Source organism: Danaus plexippus, chromosome 6, assembly GCF_018135715.1.
Source record: "Danaus plexippus chromosome 6, MEX_DaPlex, whole genome shotgun sequence".
NCBI lineage: Eukaryota > Metazoa > Arthropoda > Insecta > Lepidoptera > Nymphalidae > Danaus > Danaus plexippus.
The window spans coordinates 8,420,530-8,440,120 of NC_083540.1; the positions used below are offsets into that span (position 1 = coordinate 8,420,530).

Sequence of the window (19,591 nt, forward strand, 5' to 3'; positions counted from 1 at the left end):
CGTTTTAATTCAATTTCAATGTTTAGATATATTCAAACTCTACTTAAATGTGATAATTAATTGTATATTTTAAATGGTCTTTAAAGATATTTATAAAATGAAAAGAAATTATGGGTTTAACGTAAAAAAGGATACTCTAATCTTGAAAGCCATATCGGAAAGATTGTGATGCTTTTTCTTTAACTTATTTAAAAGGTTTTTTAAAGTATTTATTATGGCTAAGGTTTAATTTAATTTTAAAATTTTTTGATGACTCTAATCTAAAAGAGATTTTATTTCTTGGCTCGCACGTATTAATAGAAACCAAGAAAGTAGTTTTGATCTCAACTTTTTAGCGGCTGGTAATGGTATGAATTTAACAACCATTTGTTGTTATATTTATGTTTAATGAACCCTGTTGGGGTTGCCCGCTAACAGAAAAAAATAACAAACTCATTCGTCTCCTCTCTCGTGGTGATGTGTTTCCACTTATTTCCCTTCTTTATATTGTCTACGCTCTAACATTTCAACGTGTCACCAGTTTTAAATATGAAAGTTAAAACTACGACAATTCTGATTTAATATACTTAGACATGTGATTTTTTTTTACTGTAATAATTAAGATCGGCAGTGGACTCTACGTTGTCTGCTAGATGATCCACCCTTGAAAATTAGGCTGATGTAGTTCGTCGTAATAAGGCGATGTTAAATTAAAAATATTGAGGAAACTCGTACAGTACATGAATCCTTTTTTAATTATAATTTGGAATATTTTAATGCTACTCGCTAATTTAGATATCTACCAATATATTTAGATACGTACTTATAAAACGTACATATTATAAAAATTTCGGGGATGGACGAAGGACATAGGAAAGACGAAGAACAAAGCAACAATATATTGGTTACATATTTATTGAAAAAGTATACATCAAAAGTATTCGATGTAAAATTAAAAAAGTGTGTGTAGCGTCTCGCTTTCGCAAAGTTCATTTTGGTAACGCGTAGCTTATAACGACTGTCGTGTTACACAATCCACAACGTTTTTAGTGAAAGGAAATCATTTCATCCGGTAGACCCGTAGCATTCAAATACAGATGCTCCTACGCAGGTCCTCTGATCCGATTCAACATACAGTACTGAACTAAACGTTATATGTTACATAATACAAGAAATTATATAAAGGACATGACCCGTCAGCTGAGTGTTTGTGAATAACCAAACGAACGGAATGTTACAATATAAAATATGCGTGTCGGTCGCTATCTGTCCGTCTGTAACTAACTACATATAAAAATAAAGGTAATGTTGCTCCATAGGCGGCGGATACGTGAATGAAATGCATTAAATAAATAATTTAGTAGATAATTTATAAAATACTTGTTCCTTACGCAGATTTAACATTAATAGTAAAATATTTTGTGCATTACAAAGCTTAACCTACAAGTAAACACGCCACATGACTTACTCCTTACTGTACAGCTGGGTGATGCACATGCCGGAGCTCTGGTCCCGCTCCAGGCGATGTACTTATATTTTATCTGTTTCTTTTCATTTACATTTAAACATTTACATCTCGCGACGGATCTCGTGGACCGTTGCCGGAAATGTCAGCTTCAAACGACAGCGATGTGTAAAATTCCACACATCCGGTACAATGTATGTATGTGTGTATGCAAAACGACAAAATACATAAATATTTGAAACATGACGATCTCCATATTATACAAGTCACAGTCACGCCGTTCATGCATTCGTATCGAAGAGCAGCCATTGTTATTCACAACAGTCGACGGCTGGAAATTTAAAATTATAATTTACGTTGAAATTATAACAAACCGAGGCGCCACACCTCGCGGCTTTAAGTTTCCAGCCGTCCGGAACGTTGGAGGACAACTTCAAAAACCTTCCATCCGTCCATATAAAAAACGTATTCATGATTTATAAAAATTCTAAACATCATTAGAGTCGAGGCGCCGGAGCGGCCCCGGCCGGGCCCGGCGCGCCGCTACCGTAAACAACATTAAGGTACAAAACACTAATCTATAAATGCACATTTAACAAACACATTGTACTATAACCGGCTCCTAGACCCGCCGGCGCTTCACGCGACGTAATCAACGTAAGAAATAATATCTAGACTTGTACTCGTGTATGTGATCGTTACATCTAGTTATAATAATCCCGCACATATAATATACACCGAATTACATTGTTTGATGACCGCGCGTAACAATGTTCGTGCACGGTCTGTGTCTGTGTGTGTGTGTGTGGGAGCCCGGGCTCCGCCCCCGTGTGTTCAGGCGTCCGCGTCCGCTCCCTTCAGCCGCAGTCGAGCGAAGTCTTCGAATATTATATCGTCGTCTTGCTCCTGGCCGTTCTCGTCTCTGTAAAGAGAGGTTCCACGTTAGTCCGAGACTTAAATATAAGGTACAGATTAAAAAATAAACATTTCTAAACATAGAAGTATCGACTGCTGCTGAAACTTAGGGCTAAGCACAAATGAAGTTTTAGTTTGAATATGACTACCACGTGTTTGTGGCGTCAAACTCAACACGGACGGTTTTGAGTACTTCATTCATAAATCGTCACAGATACTGACAGATACGAAAACTAGAAGCTGTCCGTACTTAGTTTGGGGATATAAACCTGTACTAAAGGTACAGTATGTTAGACACGGTGCGATCTTCCCACATACCTGTGAGCTGCGTGTTCGTCAGGGTTGGGGTCTAGTTGTATGAGGTCAGGGTCGGCGCGCGGCGGGTCGGGCGCGGCGCGAGGCTCCTCCTCCGGCTTGGGATGCATCAGGATGAACGGCAGCTCCGCACTCAGCTCGCTGTAAGACACCGTTACAATGAAAAACTTTATATGACATGTCGGGAGTCCCAACGACCTTATAGTCATTTCAAAAGAAACTAATCTAATATTGTCAAAAACTGAGTTCTGATCACGGGTTAATCTTAATGTTTTTTTAGTGAATGTTTGTTTGTATATATAGCAATAATGTTTTGACTATTTAAATAGTTTAAATTACTACATAATAAGTAATAAGCCAAGGATTGTGTGTTTCAAGTTCAGGGAAGTGTCCTCACCCGCCGAGTGGACCCAAGCACAGTTTGACCTTTACTTTGTACTGTACTATGATGCCTAAATTTTCACGCTGCGAAGGATCCGCGATTCTGGAACACAGAATATTATATTATTAATATATAAAAACTTGACTCAAACATATATATGTCTGTGTGTGTGTGCGTGTGTGTGTTTGTGCGTGCGTGTGTGTGTATACTCACAGTGTGCTGGACGCCAGGTTGGTGTCCTCATGCTTGAGTTGTCCGTCCAAAGCGAGGCCCCATTTGTCCTTATTGTTAGCGAGCAGTGGAGTCAGCGTGAACACCTTGCTGAGGGTGAAGCCTGGACCCACGGGACAGCCTTCTCTGGAGACGACCGAGACACGTCAACAATAATATTTTAACATACAACAGGCCGGGATGCACGCACCACGTGTTAGGCAATACTGAATGTACAAACCAAAAGCAACCTTGTATCTTATTAGTTAGATTTCAAATTTGGAATAATTTACATAAATGCACATTCTCCATGCGCTGACACTTACACCGACTTTTTAAATTTCTTATTGTATGATCCGAAAAATGGAAATTTGTTTCTCTTCCACACAGCCACTGCCCTGGATTAGAAACTTACAATTTATTTATTTCATATCCGCGACACTCGTTATGGACACGAGATTCATTTTGATGGACAGTGAGTGGGTTTGAAAAAATGTGTCAAAATGTAAAATGATTCCTTACAGTAAACAGACTTAGAGAATAACAATCTTTTACGTAGAACAATTGTACTATTATACATTTATGTCTATACAAATCCACAAGCATATATAAGTTATCGCTATCTCTTTCACCCATTAATAAATCCATCTCTGTCGCACGTTATTTTCCTGGTAGCCGTTAATATTCACTCCCGCATCATGTCCCGCACACAAACATATTCGCAAATATGACTATCACTCTATCACACGTACTATTTTATATATCCGACCCTCTCACAGTATATATCGATCTTTTTTTTAATTGCGCTTCACTGTACTATGTATAGCAAATGCAAAAAGATCTATTGTCATCCCCTTTGCCTGTATTTCTCTACCCCCCACCCCCCACACACACAAATCATCAATTCTAAACTATTCACTATCTCCCTCTCACTCTATCAACACACATATCTCGGTCTCTGTCTCTCGGGGTGTTCTGCACTACGCGATACTCACTCGCTCTCCGCCTCAGCGACGGTGCATTTGTACTGAGCGGTGGAGAAGAGACAGATGTCAGCGAACTGTCTGACGGAGACCTTGATCCTCTTCACTGAGCGGTTGGAGTTGTTCGCTATGTGGACGTTCACCGCTATGTTCTCACCGTGATGATACAGCTCCTGGGCGTTAACAATATACATATAAGATTATCTATATTCAAGATTTTCAATTATAAATGACGTCACAGACTACATTATATCCGGTCGTAAATTTTTTAAGTTGGTTTTTGTTTTTGGGACGTACCTATATCAAGGAATAGTAATAATCTCAAAACTGTCGACACTGAAATGGCCTCTTCCTTGCTCACGTAATATTCGGTAGAATGAGGAGTGAGGACTGCGTGTGTGCTGACGACACGTTAATGTTTCTAACCTTATCCAGCGACGCTTCCAGGTACAGTTTGTTGGGGCTCATCATGAACTCCTTGGACACCTCCACAGACGGCTGCTCGCCCTGCTTGCTCGGCGCGTACATTATCTTGCGGATGGCGAGGCGGACTGAATTTCTGTAACAAATCAACAACGTCAGCTGGTTCCATAGTTCCCGCTTATAGTGAGTCTGTTGCATGCTGACGTCACACCCGGACCTTTTGTGAGGCTTGTCGTCCTGGGAGTCCGCCACGAAGGCCTTCAGCTCGTAGTCCACGCCGCATGGCTTGCCGGTGTCACCGGGCGCCGGCTGGAGCGTGACCGAGGCGGGACAGTGAGGCGGCAGCTCGAAGTAGAATGGATGTGCCGCGGGACCCAGCTTGCGGACCAGACGCTCCTGAAGACGGGTCAGGGGACGCTTCGGGCTGCTCGTGGGCGGATATATCTGAAGCATAGGTTAACATGTTGTTGACACACAAACGGCCTATGTTTTATATAGATTATATCGATGACGTCATTGTCGTCTATCATTCGGGAACGTTCGGCGATACGAATACAATCGACGTTTATAAATGTAAAACGGTTAAAGTAGTGTACAGGTTAACGATGAAAGCTCACACTAAGAACACTGTTATTAGGCTTGGCTAGAGTTTCAATATACATAATTTAATTTGCTAATTTCATAACATTTGGGTGGCTCACCTGTTCCGCGGCGAGGTACAGGTCCTTCCTGAAGGTGAGCCCCAGCACGTCCAGGTCCTCTCTGCCGTAGCGGAAGGCCGCCAAGACATGGCCGAACACCTTCCGATCCTTCACGTACTCCGGATCTATCAGCACCACGCCATCTGAAACACGTCATTAAAACCGTAAACGTAACGAAATATTAACAGAGTTTCCTTTGAAGTATCCGATGAATATTAAACAGTTTTCATACAAAACATGTTATTGAACAAAAATCTTTAGTCTAAGTTTTTGAATTTAGAATAAACCCGCATTAATAAGGATTCACGAGGCTCAAGTGAGCAAAATATTTTTAAACTCTTATTTCAAAAAATCTTTACAAGAAAAATATTTTTTCTTTTTCATATTATTTACATAAATTTTTGTTTTATATAATGAAAGCGGTACCTACCAATAGGATCTACGTGTGTGATGTGATCGACGAAGTCTCTCTTCCCTAAATACACTGTGATCTGAAAAGAAAAATAAACCTCCTTTGATATAACACAAAACACTGGTCAGAAATAAACAGTATTATAAGCAAATTAAAAATCGTAGACGAATGATGGAGGATTATATAGCGTTGATATATAACAATAGAGTTCAATATACCTTTCCATTTGGTGAGCTCTTTTTGAAGACCCTGGTGGCCTGACGCTGCTTGTTGCTGCCTCCGTCGTCCATAGTTCCGCCTCGCCCCCCGCACCACTACAATATAAACATTCATCACAACATCGTCATATTCATTACTAACTAAAACACGCGACTGCGTCCGCTTATTTTGACATATTAAACATTTTTTTGATACATCCACGAGAAAACAAATAGCTATCATTGAATACGAACAATTTTAATACCTTTATTAAATGAGGAAATTGCGATAATTTTGAGATAAGACAACTACATTAAAACTGAAACTTTCCGGCCCCACCAAGGCCGGTGAGACGGCTCGTAAAAAGAGTTTCCCTGCGTCATAAAAAAAAAAAAAAACTGTAACTTAGAATAATTCATTGATATATAGAATAGCTGTGCCGTGTTCTGGGGACAGTTGCGGAGGTCTAAACTTTAATTTATGTAAACAATAAATGTAGAGCAAATCATAAAACTAACGTAATTGTTTGGAAAGAAACTTTCTGGCGTTTTCGCTTTAACAAGAAACAGGAAATTAACAAACGGTACAGGAATACTGTGAAAGTGAATATTCTATTTAATTTGAGTAAAACTCCAGCGGAGTATTGTTTAAGTTTAATTATCGCAATAAAAACTATTGAAACCGTAAATATTATAACCCACCTAATAGCAAACATCATGGTACGTGAAACAAATATTCTTTAATTTATATAAAATACGATACGTGAAGCCTTTTTAATTCTTAAAACATTGCTTCATAAGGTTGTTATTACAACATTATTAGTTACAAGGAGCAATTAGTCCTTAGTGACAAACTGTTTAAAACATCGGGGTCATTGACATTTTCAATAATAGACTTAACGTCAAAAATAAAAACATATAATGTATTCTACATTTCACTTCTTTATACATCAATTAAAACGATATCATTATGTCTGGTGTATAGTATTAAAAATAAACAATAATTACGGTTCTTAATGAGTGTGTGCATTTCAACTGTCTGCTTCATTGTCTCTGCTTACGTTTTAAAAAACATGTATATATATATATATATATATTGTATATGAAACAACTATCGGTAATTATTAATTAGCGAGATAACGGTAGGTACAAAAAAGTATCGGCACTTGATAAAACAGTATCAACCACATCAATGACACGTCCTAACTTTTCTACGTCATTTAAATTTTAACAATAAATATTACTTAAACTGAAAGTTATATGAAATCAAACGGAGTTCAAAAAGTGTATAAATTATACTTACATTTTTCAATAGAGAATTATTAGGTTTTATCGTCATTTTTTTTATATACACACCGACAAATATTTTATATATATACATATATTTAATTGGCACTTATTAAAATTTTTGAAGTAACAATTATTGTGGACGTTTGAATCTTTCAGTGACATTAAACACACTGATATTTTGTTTACCTCAACTGAGTAATAAATACGTGTATCGTGAGATGGACATGAAAACAACATGCGGTCTGACAGCTTGCTGCGTGACGCATAGACATCAGAATTTGTAATGGTTACTGTGAATCGAGGAACGAGGATATTGGAACACCGGCCTGTAACGCGAAGGCCTCTCATCGACGCTGCCTGGACTTCATCACTGAACTACGACATTACCAAACGTCGTCGTCATCAGCGTTTCAGTAAATCATTAACATATGTATAACGTGTGAAGATTTAATAATGTAAATCTAAACTCTACGTTTAGTCTGAAGATGCAAACTGGAGTCGGAGTCGATTAGAAAAATACATATAATATATCGATCATAATTTGGATATAAAGTAAGATAGGAAGGCATTATTGTAATCAGTTTACAAAATATGAATTGTGTGCCATGAGGTGAGTTCCCGTGGTAATTTCAGTTGCGGACGCTTTCGTGGGAATTAAATAAAAGTGAACATTTATTAAAATTGACTTAGCCTATTATGTATCAGACGAAAAGTATACTCGAACATCACAATTCCCTTAATTTGTTTTTCTTTTCGTTCTTTCAACACTTATAATGTATTTACAAAAAAAAAAACAGATATTGCCAATGCCATCGAATTATACAAAATATATTTTTACTCATGGTCTTTTTTGTTTCAATTCGAAACATATTTGTTAAAACGAAGTGAAGAAATAAGGAGTTAAAATCTTTCAAACTCTTTGGTCTCTCTCAAATCTCGTATACTTTTTCGGTATTAATTATTTATACAGTTCGTGTCCTGACAAATGTCAAGTATTTTCAGTTCGGAGTTGTTTATTTTTAATCTTCGTATTTATATAAACTCCATGACATTTACTAAGAGACGTACAAAAATATCTTAAATAACATCTGCCAACATAAATTCTTAACACGACACAATTAAGTTTTTTAAGATACAACAAATCATCTTTCAACGAAACTAAAAAAAAATGTTTCGTTTAAATTCACTATTATTATTAGTGGTTTTAAGACTCTATATACTATTTGAATAATAGGTAGAGTCTGATTCTTAATTTGACATTCGGTATTCAATAAAAATTCGTAACAATTACTATATATTAGGCTAAACCAAGTTTAATTCTGTAGTAATAGACATAAAGCCTAATTTTGTGTACCATAAGCCTTATAAACATAGCCATTCAGCGAGTACTTCTTTTGTTCTATTAAATATTTTTCTGTATTTTCAACAGTATCAGATCAAGTGTTAAAAATCATTTGTTGAAAATAATTAAAATTGATAATTAAGAGTGTGGCTACAACAACTTTCGTGTCATCTCCTGTCGCTATGTCTATAGATATTCGGTAAAATTCATTATACATGCACCAATACTTTCGACGCTACGTTATACTACGACGAGTTTTAGTTGGTGTAGTTTCATGTGGAGCAGTAATAACATAGACTTACAATATCCCTTTTGCGGCTCCAGGATGTGTTCTAACACCGCAGGCCAGTCGTGCGCCGCGCCGCCCTGTAACGAACATATATCATTAAAGCGGTTATTACTACCGATTACACCCCAACTAAGATTGTGATAACGCATTCACTTCGAGGAAATCTCGAATGAATGTCGATGAAGCACGTTACAGTATAAAAAGATTTTAGGGTTTGTAACTTCACAGCACTTTAAGTTTGATGTTTATGTCGCGTCTGGATTCAGCAATGGTTATTTATAAGTAGTTAGAAACGTTCAAAACGAACGTAACAAGCTAAACACGTTGAAGTGAAACAAATTTAAACAGACAATAGAACTTCTTTAAACAATAGCGAAATAAGGATCTGCAATTTTGTGTGTTCGTTTAAAGTAACAACATGAAAATATTTTTTCATAAAACATTTTCCATGGCTGGTTTTCAAGACTGTGGTTATATATTCAGTAAGACTATGAATACTATTCGCGGTTTGTTTTTTTTTCTATCCACTTCATATAAATTGATTACTTCACACATTGCTTTTTGCAAAACATTCAAATGCACATTTATATATACATAGATGTATAATAATAATTTGAAATCTGTATATCAAGGGACACCTACCTATTTTTCAAAACTACAGCGTAATTTAACTAACGAGAACAATCTCTGGTCTAGATTTCAAATTTTCAAAAATATAAATGAAGCTAGTGTTATTCGGATTTACTACGCGGATTTTATTATTTAAAAACTACATAATCCCGACGTTTCGGTTACTTTGCAGCAACCGTGATTACGTGCAGACGAGGTGTCGATGATGATGATTAACACTAGTTTCATTTAAATGAATACTCGCGAAAATCTTAGATCTCATTATTTTCAAAAATATATTGTCTTTGTTAAAATGATATAAAATTAAACTGAATTTAGGCCCTCTTTACGAACTGTAAGTTTCGCGACTATGCGGTATGTACACTGCCGGTCAAAAGTTTGAGACCACTAATAAAGAACTTTTGTTATTAGTAAATATTTTCAAAACATTGGTGATAAAAAGTAATCTGCACACCTGCATATTCTATTGTTTATAAAGATCACCTAAAAGCTTATTCTTTTGTATTTAAGATAAGAAAAAGGCAATAAACAACCATTGTTTCCAAACCTCAATGTGAGCCCAGGAAGAGTCCGATGATAATTGCCTGTCAAAAAAATTATTACCTCGTTGCAGCAACTGACAATTATTTTATTTTACTTTAACTTACAATGCGATTGTTTTAAATTCTTAAAATATTTGAGAATTTTTATTTTAACCCCATATTTTCATGGTTATCTACGAATATCTGCAGGTAATCTGATTTCGTTGTTCCTACAGTGAAGACGTCTCTAAAATGGGTAAAGTTCGCGAAATTAGTATTGAAACGCGAGCTGCCATCGTTGTTCTCCATAAAGAAGGCAAATCTGAACGTGAGATTGCATCTCAACTCAAGTTATCGAAGACTTGTGTTCATCGCAGTATTGTGCGGTACAAAGAAACTGGCAGTAATCAAGATCGTCCGCGCTCCGGAAGACCAAGAGCTACTACTTCTAGTGAAGACAAGTTTATTGTGGTAACCAGCAAGCGAAATAGACGCCTAACGGCCCCACAAATTCGTGTTGAAGTCAACAGGTCTCGGGAAAAACCTGTGTCAGTATCTACAGTGAAAAGACGGTTGCGAGACGCCAACTTGTTTGGTCGCGTTGCTGTTCGAAAACCTCTTCTAAAACCGCAGAATAAGAAAAAACGGATGCAATGGGCCCTAGCCCATCGAGACTGGACCGAAGAAGATTTCAAAAAAGTACTTTGGAGTGACGAATCTAAATTTGAAATATTCGGTTCAAAAAGAAGAATTTTCGTTCGACGTTCTGCCGAAGAAAAGATGATGCCACAGTGTGTAGTCCCGACTGTCAAGCATGGTGGCGGATCTGTTATGATCTGGGGTTGCTTCTCAGGCTATGGAACTGGAAATCTGGTGCAAATTAAAGGAATTATGAAAAAGGAGCAGTATAAAGAAATTTTGGAGAAAAATGCTATTCCCTCCGGGCTTAGGTTAATCGGCAAAGGATTTATTTTTCAACAAGACAATGATCCTAAGCATAGTTCAAAATTATGTAGGGGCTATTTAGACAATAAACAATCAGAAAAGGTGTTGAAAAATATGACATGGCCACCCCAAAGCCCCGATCTTAACCCTATAGAGCTTTTGTGGGAAGAGCTGGACCGAAACGTCCGGGAACAATGTCCTTCTTCACAGCAGGCCATGTGGAAAGCATTAGAAGAAAGCTGGAGTAATATCTCGCAAGAAACCATAATTAAATTAATTGCTCGCATGCCAAGGTTGGTTAAACAGGTCATTAAATGTAAAGGAGGCTATTTTGATGAAAAATGTGTATAAAAACACTTGTGTATTTTTTCAAACATAGTATTTTTCAAGACTTCATGTAATATAATTTTAATTTTGAATCTTGTGAGCAACATGAAAATAAAAACTATTTTTCAAAAAGTATTAAAAATATTGACTTTTATTTCTTTTTCTCCACTTTTTTATAGTGGTCTCAAACTTTTGACCGGTAGTGTAGGTCGTATTCTGTCAAGTTAATTTAAAACCTTACCCTATGTTTTAATGTAACCAAATAAATATAAATATTTAGAATTGATATATCTAAAAACGGTGGACCAAATAGTCCTCTTCTCATTTAATGAGACATAACCAGCTATCTTAATATGTATACAGAAATGTCTTATTCCTAATACAAATCCCTTAATTAAATAATAAGTAATTCCCTTCCACCTTCTATAATATTTTATTAGCAAATTTTTTTGTACTTCAAAAAAGAAATTAAAAACAAAAAATCGTTAAGTGAACCAACGTAGAATTGTAACTTTATAAATAAATATTAAAGAATCACTATTATAATTTTTTTAATAAATAATACAAAGCAAGAATAATATTAATATAACGTAAACTTAGATACAGTCAACGCCGCAAGTTCAATGCTTGCGGCGTTGACTGTATTCCAACGATCAGCCTCCAGACGGTGGATGTTGTAAGCAGATCACCGGTTACACTCGGTCACCATTCTCACAGATGAGATAAGGATATTCTTTCTTACATTAATGTGATGACAAATATGTTGGTTCATTTTTCCGATTTAACTATAAAAATTAATGCAATCAAATTCACACACGCGCTACGATGGAAAATAATTAAGAAAAACATTTCACTGACGAGCTATATAAGAGAAAAAAGTTTGTATAGGAACAAAAAATAACTATTCTAAAAAGTAAAATTCATAATATCACTCATATGTCTTTGTCGTCGACGGACACCATGTGTATATGAAATCAAATCTTGTTTACTTTCCCATTTATGTATATCTGATTCGTTTTCATCGAACCTCCCCCAACCAGCCTTATCCGGTGTAGTCCGGGGCGGACTGAGCCGAGGACTAAGGGTACCTACGACGGGGTTCACGTTTATTACCACTTAAATAAAGTTATTATTCAATATCGCCTGCCTCTACATCAAATAGATATATTAAAACGCCCGAAGGCTGTATATATCACAACAAATATGTTTCTCAAAATATATATAAATACAATTTAGGTACTTTCGATCGCTTTCGTTACATGAAGTTATTGAAGTGATGTAATCACATTTTACACAGGATTGATTTAGTAAAACTAAAATAACTCGCGGCACAATTTTAATTTTTGTATACATAAGAATAATATTAATACATAATATTATATATATTACATAATATAAGCAAGTGTATGTAATGTGTCAGAGCTCTGTGTTTATATCTTAGTGCCGTTTCCATCACAACAAACATTAATACAAACCGCAGGACTCGGATGATGCTGAGGTTAAGACGCGGAAATTGAAAACTAATACATTTCTTATTGCATTTTACTCTATATCCAGAACTGGAAGGATATCGTCCGCTTTTAACTCGAACGACTGAACGCTCTAATAATGATAGTTTAATTTAATCAATTCTCCATACCGTTTCATCGTTGCTGCGGTTTATATTTTCCTTTGGGTTTGGTTTGTGTTATGATCCGGAATTTCGGTGTTATCTCCGCCGTGCGAGGGGATTCTTCGTAATCATTAACGGCGCTTAGCTTCATTATTGTTTATGATAACGGGACGGGGGGAAAACACGCTGAGATTCATGGTAGTAACTATATCATATTATAATATATAATTATTATTACACTTTTGAATTTTATTATGAGGCTATTAAAGTATCGTAATATGAGGCTATTAAAGTAATTAAAATAGAGAGAGAAGTGCTGAGATAGTTGTTTAATAACTTTTAATAATTTATGTTATCACAACGAAAATGCTTCCAAATTGAGTTTCCTGTTTGCAATGGAAGGTAATCTAGAAAGCACTGTTCGTATATGACGATATCTTTTGAGAAAATTTCGTTAAGATTTTAAAAAAAATCATTCGAAGGGTATCAGGACTTGGTATTCATTAAATTATATTATTCTATTACAATTGAGAAATAAATTATAATATATATATATATATTATTTTTGTTCATAACAAAGATGTCTACTGCATATTTATTAATGTTCAATGGCCGTAAACCAAAAAGTCGTTGTGTCATTTGAAACATCATTTGGAGTAAATAGTACTAATAATACTTAAAATTTATCACAAAAATATCGGAAAATAGTAGAGCATAAGAGGTATGAGGAAAAATCAAAATCAAAAAATTTGTCCGCCTTTTTTAAGCAGTCACGTCCACTTTACATATTTGTCAAAAACATTTACACCTCATCTATTTAAATAAACAAGTAAATGAAAATTCAATTTCTTTTCGACTAGAAGGAGTATTTAAAACCAATGTTGGCAGTCTTAAGTTATTCAAAATTACCTTTAATATAAAAAAAGAGAAAAACAAAAGTCGTTGAGATGGCAATTTCTTATTTAACTGTCACCGAGCGTCATGAGAGGCTTTGACATTTACGTCACTTCTAACGTAAAACGTGATTAAATATTTCGTGTAACATATCAAAGCGTATTCCTCGTAAATTGTTATTACGTGAATAGACACTCGATAGATGGTACAATCAACTGTGATGTAATATTGACCTAGTTCGACAGTTTTATGATCCTTCATATTAAAAAGGAGATTTTTATATCCTTCTCCTATTTCGCTCCGCGTTAATATTATTTTATGATATTAAAATAAATATTTACTTGCTTTATTGCTTCCATACTAATATTAGAAATGTGAAAACGGATATATGCGGACGAAGTGCTGAATCGATTTCGATAAAAATTCACTATAAATGACATGGTTTATTATCTATTCAGTACCCTTACCACAAGTTATTACTTCCGAACTACACACACAGCGTTTCTAGATTTTTATATTTGGCTTCTGAATATCTAGAAACGCACCGTTTTTAGTTACATTATGTAAACTTGTGGTAAGGTTACTGATAAACGGCTAACGATCGTATAATGAATAGAAACAACTCTTTTTGTTTTTATTGAAACAAAATGTAAATATTTTAGACTTTACTTGAATAAAATGTAAATATTTTAGACTAATTAGTCTCTCTTATTTAATATAACTATAAAAGAGAATTAATTGTAGTCTTCTTTTGTTTATTTTGTTTTAAACAAAATATATATTTTCATACATATATATACATGTACTATATATTTGTAATCTCTGTCATACGAACCATACTAATGTGATGTGTGTCGGACGTCATGCTGGATGGTATCCAGAGAGGCGTCTGGTTACAATCACGATAATACACTTTTAAAGTCATTACATCTCGGATTTTTTAAAAGCATTCCCATTACGGAGAGCGATAGCTGTTAAACCATACAGAATAACACGGAACCTTGTTCAATACACTGAAGTACAGTTGCTGTTTGTTAAATACTGGCCCTCATAAATGATTCAGACTGCGAAGAAATCATTAATTCAGCTAAAAAATATATTAATTTCACTTGATATTGATAGTACATTAAAAGCTATGCTAAAAAAAACACAGTAAAATAATATTGAATTTACATAACGTATCTAAAACAAACTTCTCGTAACCCGAACAACATAATGTACTTAAAATAAATATGTTTTTAAACAGAACTGAAAATATTTAAAATGTTTGAAATAATGAAATAACAAGCAGACTGGAAACTCATTAGTTTTGTTAACGAAAATATACATCTCATGAATAGGCAATCGCGCCTGAGCTGTGAGTGTCTTTTTATTACGGAACGTGATAAAATTACTCACTAAGCTAAACCTACATCACTCGTTTGCATTATAATTTATATTGTATGACTGCAGTCAAAAATAACAGCTCAGTTCTTCGAGCAAGTTATTGAAACTCTTCATGAACATGGATTTTCATTTGACTAGTATATATTTAAGGCTATACGGACCTGGTATGATTATCACAGTCTAAAAATAAACTTGAATTATAATATTTATTTTTAATAATTTAATTTAGTATTACACTTATGTATTTATTACATATTTTTTTTTTTTCGTATTTTTTTTAATTAATTTTTTATTTCTGTTTCTGCACAACTTTTTGAATTTTTCTCTTAATCCTACAACTGAATAAATATCATTCATGCTATAATCGAAATCAAAATATCGATATTTTAAAGTATTTTACTTGTATAGTATTATAAAACCATTAATTGCATAGACTATATGATTTAAGTCAATTAAATTTGAAAAATAAAAATAAAAAAGCCATATTCCTTTAAATATAACATATATATATAATGTATAGTTTTCTTGAAAACACACAGCGCATAGAGGGTTCGTTTTAAACGTTGTAAATGCGTTTTGTATTCAAATGAACCGGCTGCTTGAACAATGTTGATATCTGAATGAGATGTCAGAGATCCTCACAATGGAACAAGCGGCGACGTATTGGCGGACGTACAACTTCTGTACTTGGATACTTGAACGATTGTGTTCCTGGATTACAATGTTCATTTAAATGACACTTGTCCGCGAAATAATCATCCTTATAGCAACACCTAACTGGAGATAGCAGGGCAGGTTTCATGTGTCGTGATTTCACAACTAGTCCTTGGTCTCGAATACAATAAAGAAACTTATAATCGATTCAAAGCAAGAACAAAACTAGATGTATTTAAAATAAAATGAAAATCCATAATATATTTCGGTGAAATATAAGATGTTTTGTAACGACAGGTTTGTATGTGTTTCACTATTAGTCACACGTTAAAACTATTAAACGGATGTTTATTTAGTTTCATAGGTATAACGAAAACTGGGTAGAGTGCGAATCGGACTCGAGCACGAAGAGTTCCGTACATTATAAACATTTAAATACGACATAAAATGAAATCTTATGTATTGGACTCAGATTAAATACTTATTTCTTGTTATGTTTTTTTTTTGTAATAAAGGCAACAGAAATATATTCTTCATTCGTAGAAAACATCAACTGTCTCACTATCCCGTACATGAACTGCAGCTCAGCTTAGGTACAGCATATACCTAGGCAACAGGTTCCTGTTTAATCTTATCCCTACGGAACCCCAGAAGTGGATAAGTGACAAATATCAAAATTGCTTGAAATCAGTAACCAATAAGATGAATTTATTTAACTGAGATCATTGCAGGCCTTAATCTATAGGCTACAGTTGAATATGTTTAAAGAAGTCATTGGCAAATTTCGATACCCTCATATCGGTCTAATCGAAACCAATGATCAAATGCGTCCGTCGCTGTGTAAAGACCATAGTGACATAGAGATCAACTTAGTTAATAGCAGATTTAGGGTTGAGATAAAATTACATTGTATTAACATCTAAATGTGTTTGAAAAACTTTAATACACCTTGACAACATGTCGCAAGTGGAGTAGGGTTGGTATCGTCAAAAAAATTTTAGTCATTCATTTTCTTAGCAAGTAGCTTATTCTTTTAAATATCACTTTGCTGAACAATAATTAAAAAGGTTCCGTAACGCCGTTAAGAGTAAAAGGCTGGAATGAAGATTAACCATTTTAAAAACAGATTAATTTGGGAACGTTAAATTGCGGTTGGGTAATTGCGGCGGGTTCAATCTGACGTCATTAACGTGAGTTAAGGACGCAGAAATGATTAGTGAATTTAACTTGGAATACAGCATTTTATTTAAAACTCTCACCTCACAGACTTGGTGTTCAGCGTTAGGGGTTTCATCGGTTCAGTCGAGAGTGAGTTATCGAGTTGGCTTATATATATAATATTTCCATTTAAATACAAAACTTTCACTAGGAGCACAGTGAGTACATTGAAGTAATTGGAGCCGCTACGTCTCGAATGGCATGGAAACTCCCAAGCTGTTGTGAAGCCTTACGAAAGTTTCTTTGACCCGATTCAAACAATCTCTTCGGGATCATTTCTCCCGACACGTGATATTCCCTACACGTTCACGTGTACCTCGGCTGCGAAATTGACTTTATAATGCAATATCATATTAATAATATTTTAATATAACGTAATACAAATAGGAGTGTGATCGATTCCTCTTACAATTATTATAATGGCTGCTGGTAAGGTATAACCTTATAGGAGAATTTTAAATAAAGAGCATATAAAAAAATATACTAGCAATTTTAATCAATACTCGCGAAAGTCTTAGATCTAAATTTTAATTCTACTATGTTTTTATTTCCCTATAAAACGACAAAGACCTTTATGTGTGTAATAGTGTATGTAAGGAATGTGTGATCATTACAGAATATATTATAATGAGTTTATTTGCAGCTCTTAAGAGTCTAGTAACAGCTGCTGTGCCTTACTGTTTCAAGATAACAAGGAATTATATACATTTTACAGCTTAAGTTATTGTATGGTGATGAACTGATTAATTTTTTTTTTAACAGATATAATACTGGCAGACGTTAAAAATTGATATATAGGAACTGGTCGAAAGAGGTTTTAATGCGTAAAGAAAAAAAAATCATCTACAGGAGGCAATGTTAACATTTAATATATCGAGTTTCAATAGATATCACGCCACATACACCTGGGACGGTTCGGACGGATAAATTTTATATCTGGGTCATGGATAAATCGAATGAAGATAACAACTAACCAAATAAACAACCCGACATCCACACAAAAAACTTACTAAAAATATTAAATAACTATTTAATGGCAGCCCACCGGTGGATGTAGGTCGACTGGCCCGTGCCGCGGGCATTTTCGTTTTGACCGAAAACTTTTTACGAGAAACCTTAGAACTTCTAAGAGAAAATTTCAACCTTTTTAGGAATATTTTCCTCTGAAAAAAAAAATCACGACTCCTCAAAGAAAATAGGCCCAAAGAGTTTTTATATAATAAAATCTTCAAAGGATATTTCACATTATGAATCATATTAACGTTATCTTCAAAGGTCTCCCAGTGTGATGTTTATACAAAAGTAACAAGTAATATTCCATTCGACAGATCACATGATTGATATTTTTTTCACAGCTGACGTTCACAGACAATTACAATCGCTGCGTTCGACATTAAGACGTAATGCAAGCATACTTCAAGTTTCATACCTAGATCATTATAATTAACAAGAAAATAACAACAAGTCGGAATATACCTTATTTAAAATCAATGATATCGAAATTAGTACATTAAATTATCTCCATGATTAAATTATTGTGCGGAGGCTGTGACGTCTCTATTAATGGACAGACATGGAATTAAAATTAATGTCTACACACACTGGCTGTAAGAAATAAAATCGAATGCGAACTATATGGCTGTAACAACGGCTTTACGATCCATACCAGAAATAATTACTATACGGATAATAAAAAATGTTATAAACAATATTCATTTTAGGGCATTACAGTGCGAGGCGTGGCCAGCGTTTTATGACCTCCGTCAACAATAGATTGGACCGCTATGGACTATGGAAGTAACGGTCAAGGTCCATACAAGATTAACAACGTCTCAAAATTTATTGCCACAGTTATTAAAAAGCTCAATGTACGTTAAAACCAGTTTTACGCTCTTTATAATAGCTACTTAAAAATAAAGTGCCCGTAAAACATCCTCTCTAAGATATTATCTCCGTAAGATATTTCGAGACGTTTACGTTAAAGTATCGCTAATCGACTCCAAATTTCATTACAATATATTCTGAGCTCCATCGAGGACGTCCTATTTAGAAAATAGCGAACGTAATCGCAATCATTATCAGGTCCAAGGAATACATCGTAAAACGGAGTGAACGACTTTCACGATCGTATTGTCCCCCGCCGTTTAATATCAGCCATAATATTATTATTACAATCGTAGAAAAATACGAAATCAAAAACGCTATTTCCTTAGTTTGGGAAAGTGTGAATTTAATGAATAAAGTACGGGTGACGCGGTCACAACTTTAGCGTACCTCTCAGTGAGTGCGAGGTCTCATTAGTGCAAAGCATAAATAACTATTAAAAATTCTCGCCTTACACATTTTTACTTCACGTTTTTGTAGACTTTATTTAAAACTCGAGAATGTTTCATGAAATTCAATACACACTGTATAGTTAGTGGGTGTAGTGATTTCTGGAGGAATGATGTATTGGGAATAATTTGAACGGAGTTATTAATCTTGAAGTTTAATATTTAGCT

General features: G+C 34.8%; 1 protein-coding gene across 4 annotated transcripts in view; it reads right to left on the minus strand.

The window, feature by feature from the left end:
• Positions 1–878: 878 nt before the first annotated feature.
• Positions 879–19,591, minus strand: part of LOC116777519 (beta-arrestin-1) — a 52,659-nt gene continuing 33,946 nt past the window's right edge. For 3 of the 4 annotated variants that reach the window (XM_032671139.2, XM_032671125.2, XM_032671133.2), the window contains 11 exons: positions 8,917–8,980; positions 6,004–6,099; positions 5,804–5,864; positions 5,374–5,516; positions 4,890–5,116; positions 4,676–4,808; positions 4,262–4,422; positions 3,270–3,413; positions 3,072–3,158; positions 2,678–2,815; positions 879–2,366 (listed from right to left, as the gene is read on the minus strand). In XM_032671139.2, coding sequence (XP_032527030.1) covers positions 2,279–2,366; positions 2,678–2,815; positions 3,072–3,158; positions 3,270–3,413; positions 4,262–4,422; positions 4,676–4,808; positions 4,890–5,116; positions 5,374–5,516; positions 5,804–5,864; positions 6,004–6,075 — 1,254 coding nt within the window. In that variant the 5' untranslated portion in view covers positions 6,076–6,099; positions 8,917–8,980 and the 3' untranslated portion in view covers positions 879–2,278. Of the gene's footprint in view, positions 2,367–2,677; positions 2,816–3,071; positions 3,159–3,269; positions 3,414–4,261; positions 4,423–4,675; positions 4,809–4,889; positions 5,117–5,373; positions 5,517–5,803; positions 5,865–6,003; positions 6,100–7,285; positions 7,431–8,916; positions 8,981–19,591 lie in introns of those variants that run through there. The other variant, XM_061529730.1, reaches the window with a different exon arrangement.